The sequence below is a fragment of the Strix uralensis genome, chromosome 4, assembly GCF_047716275.1.
Source record: "Strix uralensis isolate ZFMK-TIS-50842 chromosome 4, bStrUra1, whole genome shotgun sequence".
Taxonomy (NCBI): Eukaryota; Metazoa; Chordata; class Aves; order Strigiformes; family Strigidae; genus Strix; species Strix uralensis.
This window is the reverse complement of record NC_133975.1, coordinates 69,808,659-69,826,379: the sequence shown is the minus strand read 5'-3', so window position 1 is coordinate 69,826,379 and position 17,721 is coordinate 69,808,659. Positions and strand designations below refer to the sequence as shown.

The 17,721-nt window shown below is 38.2% G+C and overlaps 1 protein-coding gene across 3 annotated transcripts in view; it reads right to left on the bottom strand.

The window, feature by feature from the left end:
- Nucleotides 1-17,721, bottom strand: part of LOC141942939 (bifunctional heparan sulfate N-deacetylase/N-sulfotransferase 3) — an 86,436-nt gene that overhangs the window by 24,764 nt on the left and 43,951 nt on the right. For all 3 annotated transcript variants that reach the window (XR_012628778.1, XM_074867209.1, XM_074867208.1), the window contains exons 7-9: nucleotides 6,648-6,830; nucleotides 4,559-4,655; nucleotides 3,580-3,703 (exon numbers count right to left, since the gene is read on the bottom strand). Coding sequence is in view for 2 of the 3 variants with exons in the window: in XM_074867209.1 (XP_074723310.1) it covers nucleotides 3,580-3,703; nucleotides 4,559-4,655; nucleotides 6,648-6,830 (404 nt within the window). In the remaining variant the exon portion in view is untranslated. The remainder of the gene's footprint in view (nucleotides 1-3,579; nucleotides 3,704-4,558; nucleotides 4,656-6,647; nucleotides 6,831-17,721) is intronic.

The window sequence follows — 17,721 nt, the reverse complement described above, 5'->3', positions numbered from 1 at the left end:
ATAACACCATAAGAAAAAGGTTTTCAGTATCAGAATTGCTTCTACTCAAAAGAGAAAAGAGCTTGTTTATGTGGAGAAGATGCACTGAAAAAAACCCCCACAGCTTCATTAGGTAAAAGGTTTCTAAAGGTTTCTAAACAGTGACAGCATCTTTCACTTATTGTTCTATGAGTCACATTTTTGTGGAAACATGGGTTGTATTTCTTTTAGCTTTCTTTGTGAGCTTTCCTCATCTGCTATGAAGTTGCAGTTAATTTCCAGCAATCTCTTATGTCACATACAGACTTCTTTATCCATGGCCTTCAGACCACTTTTCATTATTGTTGGGGAAACGAATAAATGGGAAATGTTGGTCTTGATTTTTCAGTTAAACACTGTATTGATATGCCATTTAAAACAACCTCTTCCAAAGATCATGTTTAAGGACTGAAATTTGTTCCAGTGCTTAGACTTTGTTCTATTCATAGAAGTTAGCTACTTCTAATACAAATGACATGCTCTTGTTGGCTTTGACATTGTGACCGTTGCAGTCAGGGCCAGAAGACTTGGTAAAATGGAACTGACTGATGCACATGTACTCATCTTCAGGACACGGATCTCACAAGATGACACTTAGCACACAGGCACTGATTACAGGGTACTTCGAGACAAGGAAGGAATCTACAGTGGTTTAAAGAACCTGAACTCTGTGACACCTGATGCTGACATGTTAATTCTTATGAGCAACTTTTATGTACACGTAAGCAAACATTGCCAAGTTATTATTTTGTGCTTCTTTGGCACATGAATGGATACGAGTCATCGGAAATATGCAAGTGAAGTGGGCTGGCCTTCAGATGACAATTTTCTATGCACTAGATAAGGAATAATTGTTGTGGATTCATTCAAGGTCTTAAGAGTAGCAGCTGGTAGATTGTCTTTTATCAGAGAGACCTAAATGATGTCATGTGAAGGGCTGACGGATGGGCAGGTCCCTGCATAATATGCTCAACACTGCGTTCAAAAATTCTGCTACAACATTGCATAGTTATTTCTAGTCTCACAAGCAGAGTGTATGTAAAAAAAACTGAAATAAGAGGACAACCAAACAGAACAGCATGAAAGTCGGTCACGGCTCTGCTAGTTTATTAAGTGTTCATATCTGCCTAATGCTAATGCAAATATCTGAGAATATGATACCGTCTCACTGAACAAACAACAGACTCTATTTCCCAAAAATATTAGGGCTGATTTGATGAAAATGATGAAGCTACACCTATTTCTGATCACAAATAAAATTATTAGAAACTAATGACTCAACCTGACTGTGTGACCTCAGAATGCTTTACCAGAACATCAACAGCAAAGAAAAAGGTCAGCTTTGAAAGAGGCAATAGGCCCTAAAGGCAAATCTGCTCTAGATAATATATGGTGTCATTATGCTGTTGTAGTGAAGTCCTGGTAGTAAACTGAGTGAATACAAGGCAATGAGAACTCCAACCTTATAAGGAAACGCTTAACATTAAATATGGCACTACACTAAATTTTAGGAAGAAGTTAATTGATTCTTTACATAACATGACAAATTTGAAAAAAGTAGAAATTGATGTGGTGTCACTGAAAAATGTTAAAGAGATTGGACCGAGTGGGAAATCAAGAGGTTACAAAGTATAGGCTCAGCATTTCTGCTGAACACAGACTGCAGAACTCTTGCTTAGTACCTCATTCATGAGACGATTGTTAAAACTTGACAAGGGCAAAGCTGAGAAGGCTTTAGAGAAACTTGTCTATGAAATCTGTAACAATGCTTACATAACGAAATGTATGACTGATCTATTCAGGCTTCTTCATTTCAAGAACAGAAAGATCAGTTCTCATCTTACTGTTCTGTTATCTCTACTGGGAGACTACAATACACATCTATCCCTCTTTCAAGATGGCAGTACTGAGGTTGCCGAGGGCTGAAAGAACCCTTTCCTGCTTCTGTATTTACCCTTGGTCTAAATGTAAGCTCGTACAAAGACTAAATTAGAGTCAGCTCTGGAAAAAAGATGTATCTCCACAACCACAAACGAAATTGAACTGATTGTTATTTGTGAATACTCTTGCCTTGAAAGAATCCTAGCCAATTAACGGACTAATGAGGAGAGACCTTGTATCTAATTACCATTTGGTAAGCTCATTACACGCCAGCATTAAAATACACTATTAGACTGAAGGTCTGGGAGATTTATCTGGCAGACAGAATGCAAATCTAAGAATTAAGCAACTACACCAACGGGTAGTTCTGAGTATCCAAGCCTTAACTGCGAGAACCTGACAGGGGTGAGGGGGGCATGTAGTGCAGAGGTACAAATAGCCAAATGGGTGCTGCAGAGGGAGAAGCAGTCAAAAGGGTGTACCTGGTCTGAGCTTTATGCACCAGTGCTGTGTTAAGATGAAGGTAATTTGGCACACGTCAAACTGTATCTGCATGTTAGAGAAGTGGATATGGCAGGAAGAATGAGAAGCAGCAAAGGGGTCTTCTAGCAATGTGAAAACATTGATTTTGTGGAAGAACTGGCTCACTGTACTTAGGCTGTCTCCATCAGTGTGGACCTTGTTTGCATGTCATCTTCTCTAGACTTCAAAAGTTTCACAGCAAGGAGTCAGCTTTCTAATTTCCAGGCATTCAGCTGGCATCTCTATATTGGTAATAACTGGCTGACTCACCACACTTATAAACAATTATAACTCTGCAAAAACTAAGTGACTTAAAAAGAAATTGGATCTGATGTATCTGCATTAAAACCATATAACAGTGTTCACCCTGTTAATTTTCTAGATGAACACAAAGTCAAAGGCAAGAAAACTATTTTTTCTTAAACTGGGGGAGAAAAAACCAAGACAAAATATCAATAATCTTTTACTGGTGTTCCCCAGCCACTACAGCATGTTACCGCTTTTCATCATGTAGTACTTTATATTGCAGCACTTTCTGAAAGCAAGAGGCATCAAGAATGACCTGGGTGCAGCTATGTCCAGTGATTCCCTGGTGGCCATAGTGAGTGTGGCAGTGATACATACTCTTTTATAGCACCACTTACTAACCTTATGGAGACACTAACGTTTTCCTAATTACCTGATCTTTGAAAAACATTTTGAGAGGCTTTCCCTGTTCCCTTTTTACCTAATTGCTATTTCTGAATCCTATTTTAAAAGAAAAAATGCCTCTCCCTGATATTGCCTTTTTTTGTCTTAAGAAATAAGATTTCCAACGGGAACGTAATTTTTGCCTCCATATATCCAACTAACAACCATTACTGTCCCTACTTCAAAGGCACGTGTAATAAGAAATACATCTTTTGTTACTGTTTTGCATATATTAATATATAGATATTTACAAAAAAGCCTCACAAAAGTTAGTGCATTTATGATATTCTGTAGTAAGATTGTTATTCACTTGCATTTATTTATTATTTTAGAAGGACACTGAAGATTAGTTTTTTATCTCACTCTATATATAAACATTTACCATTACCAACAGCAATGTCATTTTTGTATATAAACTTTTGTATTTTGTATATAAACTTTTATATTTATACTAATAACCCATCTTACCAATCAATCCCCCTGTGGTAGTTATTTCTATTAAAGAACTGTACCTCCTCAAAGGTTTTTGGGCTGGGGGAGTTACTAATGATGGAAGGATGCATGATCAGGAACAAATACAAGGCTGTGGTACCTGCAAATAGGATAAAAGTTCAAGATTAAAAAAAAAATACACACACACAATTTTTTTGGGGGGTCATACCCGCAAGATGGACTAAATCAGCTTTATTCCATTTCATTTCAGTGAGGGGATGCTGATTTTGTCACCTAAGAATCTGTGCTTTCTGCGCTTTTAAATTGAAGACATTTAAAGAACTGGAAATAGTTAACACAGAAACTGGAGTGCCAATGCTGGAATCTGATTTTCACACTTTTAATAACTGTGTTTTAAAAATAATAATTGTTTTTTATGAGACTGTCACAAAAATAATTTAAAAATCTTGCACTCAGTAGCTATTGGGGATTGGTGAAGATGAAAGGAAGCACATTATGCAATTTTCTGATTACAGAGAAGAAAATTAACCATTACGTTAATTTATAAACTATAGCCTTGCAATTCAAACTGTCCATTAGGAACTTCTTGACTTGAAATAAATACCATGAAATAAAAAGTTTCTATAAACAAGACACTTGCAGGATAGACAAGAACTTGCAATTAAGAATCTATACCATTTGAAAAATGGCTGTCCTTTCCTCCTTCCACTTTGACAAGATCTTGTCTATCTTGTTGATCTCTTTATCAAAGTATTACTCATTTTGACATAAAGCCAAAAAAATCACACATGCCTGAACCCTACATTTTCAATATGTGTACTGGCCATTGTTGTAATTTACATTATTAAACTACATTTGGATGATATCTGAAAATAAAAAAATGCTATTAGATGATCAAGATCTCTGCACAGCCGTCTGAGCAAAAAGTGATTAATCAGTATAATTATTTGAACTTACTCATACCCTATCTTGTTGAAATACAATAAAATCTCACCAGTTTTCTGGGGTCCTACAACCAAGAATTTTGGTAATCGATCACAGGTTTTTTCTTTAGACCAGATATCTCTGTGCCGTTTGTCATCACAGGGATTCTAAAAAGGAGAAGAACAACTAAGAATTTAATTGGTAATCACACCTGATAAGGTTCTCAAATTATGTTTATATAAATTACCAATTTTTCTCCAATGTACAAATATTCTTACCAGAAAATATTATTTTCCTTTATGACAGAAACCCATGTTATCATTAAAGAACTATTTCAGTGGTTCAGAAAGGTATCTGCAGTGTAACCAGGCCAGAAAGTGTATCTCTTAAGTGTTGGGGGGTTTATGATGAGACAAGCATGTTAAAGAATCATCATTTTCATTCTACATACATATAGTTGCCTCAGCTATCCAACAGACCCTGGGACAAGATCACTTCTCCTATAAAATGTCATTATGTTCAGCAAAATTATGCCAAAGACAAATCTGATCCCACATACTTAAGACGTGGGAATGATTTAAAATCATTTGATCAATTACATACAAGTTAGGAAGACTTGAAATTGCTAATGAGTTACCTAAGTATCGACTTTTTCTTTTTCATTACCATAACAGCTACCACCCTACACATGCTGTAGTTTTTAAACTAGAAGAGTAAATTCATTATAATTTGAGGCTTTCAATTCACACATACATATTTTGATACTCCAATTCAAATTAGTACATAATATTAAATCTTGTTTTTTCATCTGCTGCTTTACAACTGAAACAGTTTATATTTGTTTTAGAAATGCTACTTGGCAGTACTGCACTGAGATGAAGGGAATTACCAATCTTCTAGGCTTAAAAAAATGCAACCGTAGTCAGTCATGTGCACTATAGACAAAAGACACCACATTCAGTGTATGTTAGTCACTGTTACTTACAAATGTTTTTTCTAAGTAATTCTAACTTTTCAAGTCATTTGACTACAGGCTAATTCCCATTTTTTAAATTAATTCTCTCTTAACATTATGCAAAATTAACATTTTTTCCCCTAGTTCAAAGTTTTATTCAATAACAGCATGAATTTCACGATGTATATTTATGTGCAAATTTGCAATCTCATACACAGATTTTAAGTTGGCAGTTCAGTATCCAGTGCTAGGAAACACTTGAGTAAGCAAGCTTAAATACATTTTTATGTTTGATTTAGTGAAGTTTGGTCCTTAGAATATTTCTACCAAGTCACCTCAACGGGATGATATTTGGGATACATATTATCACTGTCGGGACACATGTGCCTACAGCACTCAGACATTCCACTGAATCGGCTGAACCGTCACCCAGCATGTGCAAAATGACTGTGTTCACCACTTGATGCAGGGCTTCCCTTTAGGGGCTGTGCTCTTAGTGCTGGGTGATAGGCTGAAGACGTGTCAACTGCAAGGTCAGTGCAGGCTTCAGCCTTAGCAGGTCTTCCCAGTCCTGGTATTTTCAATTTGCTCACTTACCAGTGTGGGATAATCAAGCGGCAGAGCTGATAACATCAGTGTATTAAGTGCTGGTAAACTTCTTGCTTGGGCATTTCTCAGCCTTTTGTGAATAACCTTCTAATCCATCTATCTATTTCTACTTGGCTAGTCAGTTTTAGCATTAAGGTATCCATGGTCTTAATGTTCTTTTCTCTTTTTCGATGTCCTCTTCACATACTTGGAGAAGAGTTCATGTCTTTAATGGCCAATTGCTAAAATATGCATATACATCTCTCTGTCAAATGCTTCACTTCTATTAGTTCCAAAACGAGGAAAAAAAACCCCACAACATGCCTCTCCTGCACTTCCCACATTTTAGAGCAAGTAAAATCACAAATAAAATTAATTAAAGATAATTTTAATTACACATCTTAACACATATTAATTTCACAACCTTTCTATGGAGATTTAAGCGATGGGGAAAACAATCATGTACACTGAAGCTTCAGTAAGCTGTTTTATGGAACCAGGCAGTAAATCTAAAAGTATTATTGCTTTTCTCCTCAAGAAACTGAAACAAAGAACTTCACAAAAAACACCATCAAGACGATTTTTTTCTGATCTCTTCATCAGCGAGCTTGCTTACCTGCCAGAGTGGGTCCTTTTGCTCAGGGAATAGTTCAAAATACTTGTGAGCCAGCTGAACTGGAGGAAGAGTTTGCAGTTTCAGGTTTGTCCAGGTATGAACGAAGTTGGCCAGATTCACAAAGGTGTATAACCCCAGGCGGTCATTTCCATAATTAGACAAATGTGTCATGAAGATGCTGATCTTCAGAAAACAAAATAAAGAAAGCAGACATTGACTCTTCATATCACTAGATGGCAGTGTAACCACAGATAATATAAATTTAATTTACATTTTGCTCTTATTTAGAGCTGCAAGACTTTGATTACATTCGTGTTGATCTTACTGTCCTTGGTCTTCATTGAATTACATCCTCCTTCTCAAGTCAACTCAATGCAACCAATGAACAAAACTGTGGAATAGGTACCATGAGCTCTGTGTGAACTAGGATACACAATCCTACCCTGGTGTTGTACAACATTTATATAGTCTTCATGTAAATTTACTTAATGGAGAATGCAGCAAAAACAATACCCAGAATTTTACTTCAAGGGGAATACAAATGCAATATCAAAAATGTTAACTCTGTTTTTGTGGAAGAGTAAAGAAGTCAGAGACCAAGAGGATAGCTGACCTCTACTGCTCCAATTTAAATCTTATTGATCCAATAAGTTTTATTAGGATAAGTAGATCATCTCTATAAAGCTATTCTGCAAACACTGTGCAGACAGTTGAATCATACGCAGAAACAAACAAAAAAAATCTGAAACCCGGTTGAGTACTTTCAAATAATTATGCATAAAATACTCCTAAATAAAAAAACCCCAAACCGAACAGCTCAATATCCATTAATTATAAGGCTGCTTATATTTTGTTCTTCTAGCACTTACTATGAAATTGCTACTCTCCTCCTGCTATGTCCCTTGCTCCAACTGCACCCTCACACTCCCAATGGAAGAAATGCCTGCCTTGAAGGTTTCTCAGAGGAAGGGCATATTTGGATGCACGTAAGCCATGCTGCTGAGCAGAGCAGGAATACACAGTCGGCAAGGATGGTTTCTCAGGGACGGAGGAAGGGCTGAAGACTGAAATCTCTGTTTTGCAAAATGATCCATTTTTAAAGTAATTTTTCACTGATGAAACAGTTTGTTCATACACTAAAATCTGCAAACCCTTGCCTCTCTAGCAGTGATTTTTTTTTCAAATTTTTTTTTGAAATAGGATAACTCTCCCAAGATAAATTCTCCAGACTAATTTCCATTAAAAAATTAGAAACATGACTCTTTTTAGAAATAAATCTGCTAATGTCATGAATGGGCAATTTCTATTTAAAGTAAAACTTGATGTAAGCCACTTTAAAATAAAAAAGGCTTATCATGGCCATAATTCTGAAATTAGTTCAGGAACTGAAGTTAGTATTTTGTAAAGGAATGCCATCCTTCAATTTAAAAAAGAAAAAAAAAAAAGAATGAAAAACTGGAATCTACAGCTGTATTCTTTTGTTTCAGAGTATTTAAACCACTGGCTTCCTTTGATATAGAACATCCAAAGCTACTGAACGTCTATTTTTGAATGCCTAACTGTAACACTACAGACTACTTGTAGTGAATGGACACAGAAAATGTGTTTATGTAATAGTGTCATTTGGTGACACCTCTTGGCTTATGAAGTAAGCTGAGGGCTTCAGTTTGTCTGACTCAAGTAAAATTAGAAGATATACACTGATAAATCATTAGGATACAATCTTTCTTTTCAGATAGGAGTGAGACTGAAAAAAACACCCCCTCCCCACCCCCCCACCCCCCTTCTAGGCAACCAATAAAAAGCATTTTGTCAAATGTATAACCTTTTCAAGTTTCCATTTTTATTTCAGTTCTCAAAGCAGGAACAGACCAGCCATAGGACTATGTTATTCTGAACAAAGATACAATCAGAGGGTTTCCATAAAAAAGGTTAACTTGTTTTCTTGACAGCCTCTTTCTTTCCTACATGTGGGTTGACCTCTGACATTTATAATGTCAGTTGACCTCCTGGTAACTCCTTACATGCCAACAACCACAGCACTGCACTGGAAGAAAAAGAGAACTTGAAAAGATTGCTAGTTGAGGGAAAATATGTATTATTCTTTCCCTGAAGAGAGTATCACTGTAATTTTAAGAATGTCTGAGTGAAGGCTGAAAAATTGATCAGACGTATTATCATAAATAATTTCCATCATATGAAACTGTGTCAATGAAGGGGAAAAATATAGCAGAGACCTTAGCTCTCATTTTAGTTATTTTTTTATGTCAAATACTTTATGGTTAATTATTTACGACAAAAAGAAAGATGATAAATGCTTGTTTAAAATGTAAATTACTAAATCTTGTAAAGAAGTGTAATCAAATTGTTATTTAGCGTCATCAAATGCAGACTCTAACATACAACTTTACATTGTAGAAAAGGTCTCCTTTATTTCTATATGGCATCAAAAATATTACAGATCAGCTGAGACTATCTTCCAGGAAAATCTGAATGAAAGTTTTTCCCCTCCTGTTGACACTGTACAAATTCGTAGTAAAATCACTACCACTACCTGTGTAAAATCATCAAGCTACAATCCTGTGCTTCATAGTATGAACAATGAAGTATTGCTGATCCAGGGCCTAATTCACCTGATCTGACCTGAGAACTACTTTTGTTTTCAGCTGCAAAAGGTCTATGCAGACTAAGATGGCAGCTTGTATAACCAACAGGAACGTGATGCTGCAACGGCTGCATTCACGTTTCTCCGAGAAGGATCTTGGCCCACTTTGTACGCTAGGGATCTTGAGGAGAGGTGGCTCACAGTATGTGATGCCAACCTGCCAGCCGCTCACTCCTGCGAGTTTGTCGACAACAGCTACGCAGCCACGGCACTGGGAGAGATGTATAAGCTGATCCTCCGGTTTCCCTGACTACAAGGAGAAAATGATATCCAAGTGCAATTTTGAGGGATTTCACCTTGGCGCTGGCCCAGCTGCAGGGGATGGTGTGCTGCTACCCACTTCCCTGCTTTCCCACCAAGCTGTGCAGAAGGGTGGAAACTCCGTATCATTACCTCTCCCTTTGCAGGTGTGCAGTTTCACACAAAGACAAAACATCATTACTTTTTTGCCTTACCTACTGAGTTATGATGCTTTGTTTTGCTCTATCATACCACGTTCTGCTTCATTCAAACAAGTTCTAACTAATGAGAATGATTACTCTTTCGGCACCAACTAATAGTTAGCACACACTATGCTATTAAAGATTTATTCTCTTAAAAACACAGATCAGGAGATATAAAAGGAATCCTTTGTGGGCATCTCAGAAGCCTAGATCTTGTAAATAACACGATTTGTTCAATAACCTTTCACCTTGGGGAAACGCTGTAAAATATAAACAGAGCTTCATATATTTCTTTATTCCTTCTTCAAAAGGGAAGCAGCTATGAATGGATTTATATTTAACAAGCATTTTAGCCTCCCTTTCAGTTAAAAAGAGCTTATTTGATTTTATTATTTCCAGCCCTCTTCTAAAATAACTTCTTTCAGGGCATCTCCGCATTTTCTTTATCTCAGTGCAGGAAGGATCACCCTTTTAAGCTGTTCCTCATAAACAAACTATCATCTTGGTTGCACTTCAATGCACACTCTCCACAGGATTTAATATCTTTCATGAGGGGACTGAAATGCAATGCAGACGATTTTTAAAATGATGGTTTGGGACTAAATCTGGCCTCTGGGCAGCTGCTCCTTTCTTGCTTCCACCCGTCTTTGGATCAGAGTAGCAAAGGTGCTTTACTCTGCCTTCTCACAGAGCCTTATAGGCAGCTGCATGACCTGCTCCTTTCAGCTTCTCCTCAGCATTTCTGCACTCCTCCTTCACCAGAACGAAAGGGCAGAAGGCTACTTCTGTTCTGCTCTTCTTCCCAAGCCCTGATTTTATTTGGGATTCTGACTAGTACTGCAGAGATGCAGGCAAATGACAAGCACTCAGGAGAAACAGCTTTTATCTTTCATTCTGTGCTGCATATTTCCTTACTACGTTTCCCAATTAGAGGCAATAGCTTCTAGGTCAACAAATTATAGAGTTGAGACTGAGATTGAGTTGCTGCTATTAAATCATACGAATCAGAAAAAGATGAACCAGCATGATCTAATTTATGTATCAAGAACAGAGAAAACAATAGATATTTGACAAACAACTTACACAAAACGAAAAAATGCAACTAGTTACCCAGAAAATATTTATGGTGAGCAAGACTAGCTACTCTGATGGAAAGCAGCAGAGTTGATATTTTTGTGCTGGGCAACCTGCAAATATTCCCTCTCCCCTCCATATACCCTGACAAGCAAAATGTACCTTGCTTCACATTCAAACTCCATTTTACACAAACATTTTGCAGATGAATAGGTTGCACTTACACCTCACTATTATTCTTCTTCATACTCCTTTTCTGTTTATACCTCCGTAATGGTGCACCGCAGCAGGAGGACTTTTCAATTTGGTTTCAGTTACAGTAATAATGCAGGAAAGGAAAGAAGTGGCAATGTCTACAGCAGAGTGAAATAAATTAAGCACAAAACAACAGTAAAAAGCCTGTAGAACAGTAGTCCACCAAGCCAGTGGTCTCCAAACTTTTTTGACCATGCACGCCTATCAGTAAAAATTTTTTGAGCACGCACCCCCAATGTACGTATATTTATTTATAAATTATATACTTCTAACACTGAAGTTCCAATATTTTCTTCCTACACCCAACTGGATCATCTTGCGCACACCTCTTTGGAGACCACTGCACTAGGCTGTCAGGATTGTGCTGTAACCCAAGAGCAGAGAGAAGACTGCCTTTTCAGAGGTTGGCAAGCATCTTTGGCAAGCATCAGGGAAGCCAAGGGAGGACTAAGACTTGCAGTGACACTGATGTTGTTGAACAGATTTATTATCATTCTGGCGTTTTAAATCTGGAACTAGAAGAGCTGGTATAAAAAAAAAAAATCAGTAATAACCATTTCTTATGGACTGGACACATATTTTGGTTTTTTACCATATATAAATCTATTGCAGGCAATCCAACTTGACTAAATTCATACTATTAAACCAGTCACCAAGGTACTTTTTTCATGGGCACTATGTCACCCTCCAATCTGTGCAACAACATTAAAAGGCAGCATTGAGGCCTCCCAACTCAATGAAGTTAAGCACACCACTTTAAAATGAAGTTAAATTATGATTGACAATTAATTATGTGATCTCTCCTAGGCACTAGAAGCAGATGCATTACCAATTTAGTATATTGCTGATATTTTAGCTACTGAACAAATGTTTACAGGCCACAAGAGTATGTCTAACTCTCAGAACACCTATATTCCAATTAATTTGGCATTGTACACACTGTTTGCAGTTCTGATACTGTCTCCACGTCACTCAGAACAGTTTTGTTTCAGGTATTCAGAGACTCAGCAACAGCTGGTTTTGCTCTATTAGACTAACAAAGTGATAGAATAATGAATTAGATTGCAGTCTAGACTTGAATATGTATTTTTAATAGTTGAAAAATATTCCTTTTAGACCTGTACACTACCAGAAAAGCTGTGTTCAATTCCACTACAGAGAGATTCCAGCTTCTAACTCCCTTTTTTTGCTCTGAGGCTGTTCTGCTGGCTTCACAGCTGCCATGAATCTGCTCACTTGCAAAGACAACAAGCCAACTAGTTGAATTTGATTTACTTAGCTGTGTCTCAACTACAAATATATGGAGCCAGGGAAGATTCATAAAATCAAACAAAATGACATAATTGGTGTAGTTCTGAATTATTAATCTGACAGTCAGGAAAGCTGAGTTTATTTTCAGCTGTTGCACAAACATTTTTTGCCTTTCTCTGTAAACTGCTCATTACCCTTGTGACTCAACTTCCCAACTGGCAGTAACGTCCAAAAGACTTGCTTCACTAATAGCTGTATACGACTTGTACAAGGCTTTCCATTTGAAAATTTTGAAGAATCCCAGAAGGGTAAAGTTTTCTTACTGCCCACAACTTCAATGCACCTCTAATGAGATAGCTAATCCTGTCTGTTCTGCAGCCTTTCCCTGTTGCCTGTTCATTTAGGATTTTTTATATTTTGTCTATTCCACCCACAAAATACCAGACTCTGTCTGGCTTTTATGGGGGATTTTGAAGAACAGATAGGAAGGCAAGGAATACTTGTATTTTGCAATCAAAATGCTGGGCAAAACTGACTTCCCCCCTGTCCCAATTCATGGCAACTCCCCAAACTATTGTTGGAGCTCCCAAGAGTTCCTAAAATGGGAACAGGACAGGGAAGAGATGAAACTCTTGCATTTCTCACTCACCCATGAAGTGGGGCAAGCCTGCCGAATTGAACCAGCCCATGGGAGAGGCCGGGCTACGCTTCCAGTGGCGCTACCGTGGGATGCCAACAACAAACTCCACACACCAGACCTCAGGGAGGTGCCTGCATATCAGTGGGCTTCTCGACACATTTGTCATCTTTCCTGCTTCTCACACTTGGTACCATTAAATATGAGGCTGTATAAAGCAGGACAGACAGAAAGGGAAGATTTGAGCCTGAATGCCTTTGGTTTTGCATTTTCCTCTGTAGTCCCAAAGCCTAACTATTCATCTTGTTCAGGGTCACATTAACATATAGTAGGTTCTGCTGATGCTCATATAAATCCTCTCATTTTCAGTGCTAAAGGAGATAATTTCTCCCTTGCTGCAAGTCAATTAGCTTAATAACAGCTCTGCTCACTGTAACTTGGGAGAGGTAAAAATTAGAGAAAAATAATACTTAGAACTGAATGCATACAAAGATTACAATTATTTTAAGATCAATCAGACACAGGGCCTAAACCGTTAACAGTCTTCCCTCTCGATCAGTACTGCTGTAACCATACGGAGAACACACAGCTGGCTACACATAAGCTTCATTGTTGGGCTGTCAACCATTTGAAGGCTTTCACCAAATTCCTCTCCATAGGGCATTTTCCCTTTTCTTTAGATCTGTAGACACACAGTACTTTGTGAGGAAGTGCATGTAAGTGCATGTAATGCAGTTACTGTAATCTGTTCGGTGTGTTTTTCTTGGGGGCAGAAAAGGTATAGAAGATTTTCATGAACCGTTTTTCCTTAAACATTAATCTTGTAGGATAGCAAAGCTCCCGATCTGTATCTTCCGTAGTTCAAAGGATATTTTAGGACTGCATTATGTATGCCTTCTACAAAGTTAAACTGGGACACCTTAACTTTTACTGATGCTACCAGAAAAGGAGAAGCATACAATATTGTTTTAGACCATGTCTTTCATCCAACTTGAAGTCACATATTAGGAAAATTTTGGTTTACAAGATTACTTGGATTTTAGAATCAAAAAATACCTTCTACATCATTTGAAAACTAAACCAAACAGATTAACAAATTGGAATAAACTTTAGGAATCAAATCTAAAGAAGTGGTAGAAAGCAGATGAGATATACTCTATTTCATATTTTTGATCTGCCTCATGAATTTTTATTATTGAAACTTTGCACTTAGAAAAACAATAAGCTTTTCTGTATGAAAAAAAGAATAAAACTAGTAGGTCTGTCCTGTGTTTGGCCTGTTTATCTAGTGCAACATGCTGTCTACAGAATCAGATGGTATCAGATATGTATGAGGAAAGTACAGGATACTCTATACAGCTGGGAGATGTGTGAAAAACAAACCCCTATGGAACTCTACGCTGCTTTCAAGGGTTACATGAAAGCAGGGAAGTTTATACGAAATCCATGCCTTACCAGCTACTACAGGCATGAATATTCAATCACATTTATTTCTGTATTTCAAATCTTGGTAAGTTCTTGATGTCAAAAACACTACCTTGGAGGAAGATCCTGATACAATTTTCATTTAAATTCTCATCCTGTTTTAATTGGCTATCCTCTGGTTTTCTGTTTCAAGGCCGGTAAGAGGAGTTAATTGTCTAGGTTCTTCATGAAATTTCATAGTTGCTTCTGTTTGTCATCTCTCGTCAAATAATTAATCTTGATCATTTTTGATTTCTCTTCAAACTGAAGTTTTTTCCAGTCCTTCGTGGTCCTCTTCAGTCAACTGCTTCCAGTTTTGCCCGTAAGATTGAGTCTGGAGAGTACCATGGATTTCCAGAACTTCATTATAAAACACTCCACATTATTTTGCACTCTATTCCTTCCACAGTGTGTCAATGCTTTAAAGAATAAGGAACACAGATATACCTATGTATTATCCCTCTAATGGGAAAAATTCCACTGACTTCACTGTGCAAAATGTGCAGATCCACACGTTGAGATTATTGATCCATGTACATTCCACAGAATCCAAATATACAAACTCGCAGATAAGAACCTTTCTCTTCTGTTACTGGGATATAACATGCTGTTCTCAACAATGTCTTTTTAAATTGGCTTAGCTATAAGCAAGTTATTTCATAGAACAGTGAACTCATTTTCCTGTCTGTGTAGCACAGAGTAAGCTAATACACCATTTGCATCAACTTAGGTTGCTGTATATGCAGCCTGAAGGAGAAAAAGAGCTGTTTGCCGCTTATTCTGTAGCCTCCATCAGCCCTGTGGGGCAGGTGAGTGAATTTCAAGTCATATTGGGTTTGCATGGCAAGGTTTTGGTAGTGGGGAGGCTACAGCGGTGGCTTCTGTGAGAAGGTGTTAGAAGCTTCCCCCATGTCTGACAGAGACAGTTCCAGCCGGTTCCAAGATGGACCTGCCACTGGCCAAGGCTGAGCCCATCAGCAACAATGGTAGCACCTCTGTGATAATGTATTTAAGAAGGGGGGAAAAAAAAGCTGCACAAGAGCAACTGAAGCCAGATAGAGGAGTGAGAATATGTGAGAGACACAACTCTGCAGCCACCAAGGTCAGTAAGAAGGAGGGGGAGGAGATGCCCCAGGTGCCAGAGCAGAGATTCCCCTGCAGTCCGTGGTGCAGACCATGGTGAGGCAGGTGTGCCCCTGCAGTCCGTGGAGGTCCACGGTGGAGCAGATCTCCACCTGCAGCCCAGGGAGGACCCCACACCAGAGCAGGTGGATGCCCAAAGGAGGCTGTGACCCCATGGGAAGCCCACGCTGGAGCAGGCTCCTGGCAGGACCTGTGGCCCTGCAGAGAGAGGAGCCCAGGCTGGAGCAGGTTTGCTGGCAGGACTTGTGACCCTGTAGGGAACCCATGCTGGAGCCATCTGTTCCTGAAGGATGGCACCCCGTGGGAGGGACCCACGCTGGAGCAGGAGAAGAGTGTGAGGAGTCCTCCCCCTGAGGAGGAAGGAGCAGCAGAAACAAGATGTGATGGACTGACTGCAGCCCCCATTCCCTATCCCCTTGTGCCACTGGTCGGGGAGGAGGTAAAGAAAATCAGGAGTAAAGTTGAACCCAAGAAGAAGGGAGAGGTGAGGGAAAGGTGTTTTAAGATTTGGTTTTATTTCTCATTATGCTATTATTTGATTGGTAGTTTCCCCAAGTCAAGTCTGTTTTGCCTGTGATGGAAATTGCTGAGTGATTTCTCCCTGTCCTTATCTTGACCCATGAGCCTTTCATTATATTTCCTCTCCCCTGTCCAGCTGAGGAAAGGAATGATAGAGCAGCTTTGGTGGGCACCTGGTGTCCAGCCAGGGTCAACCCACCACACAAGCGCTCATCTGGCAATAGTCACTCCAATAGCTCATCTCTATTAGCTGCTTTCATTGGGGAACATGTACATCATCAGAGAAAATGCTGCAGTATGCAGTGCTGTCTTAGCAGAATCCTGTTCCGGTCAGAATTTTTACTTTTCCTGGAAAGATGAAGGGTGTATAGCCTTTATCTATACGTATTATCGTAACATGTATAGCTACTCATGAAGACAGCCAGATTTGTTATGTTCCCGTTAATTGAACAATACTGTTATATATCAAACAAATAATTTAGCAGTAGATAGCCTTAGTTACTCAGTTAATCAAGTTTGGGGACTTAAATCTATTGCAACACATGTGCAAGTTAGAAGAAGCTCATTTGTAACTTAGGTCTTCGAAAACTTTATTATACCACTGCTTTTTGAACTGTTCTAGTCTCAGTTCTTCCTTAGCTTATTTTATGGTACATCTTCCACATCAGCTACCTACAGCAACAATGGCTATGGTACAGACTGGTAATTAGCACAGACATATTTTCATAAAGAAGCAATATGTATGTATGTTTCTAGTTGCAGATGAGGAAAATAAAAAGCAGCAGACAGAAAGGAATATTCAAATAGTTTTTATAAAGGCATGTTCAGCTATGTTTACTTTGGCTCAGTTCTTAGATCTAATTATTTTCAGAGCAGTTCAGAGGTATTGATAGAGGCTTGTCAGTATTGATAGAGACTTACTAGCCAACCTGAGAAGATATGATACAGTTGATGGCAGTGTCCATACCTACCTCATCATTATATATAACTCAAAATCTAATCGCTCACTTCCTTCATCATTTCCAAGATGTATTTAGGAGACTGGTACAATTCCATTCTAAGAGGCGTTTATCAGAACTTTGCTTTATTAATCCAAGAACTTCACTGAATATTGCAGACAGAGATAGATGAATCTAAAGTCACTGAAGATTCTAACAAGTTTATCAGGATAAATACTTGCTAAAATGTTTTCAACTCAGTACAGTGTTAAGAAAAATAGTAACAATGTGAAATAATAAAACAAAGATATAGAGCTGTCTGACTGGATAAGATACTCATCACTAAAGACTTCTACAATGCATGTTTTCCTTGTGGCTTTGCTACAGAATTCCCTGGCTAAATTAGTGTGAGTCACACAACGTCCCTATAAGTCAATTACTCAACCGATAATGTGGGGAAAATAATGCCAGTATGTTAAGAATTCAGGGTTGATGAAGGTTTTTTGTTTTTTGGGTTTTTTTTTGTTGTTGTTGTTGTTTTTTTTTTTTCTTGTAAAACATTTTGTGCAAGATCCTGATATAGTACAATCTCGCCTAAGGGCTGCTGAAGTCAGCAAGACCTTTAACAGAAGACAGACACACAAAATATTATTGGGAGAGTAGATAGCACGTTATATTACTACTT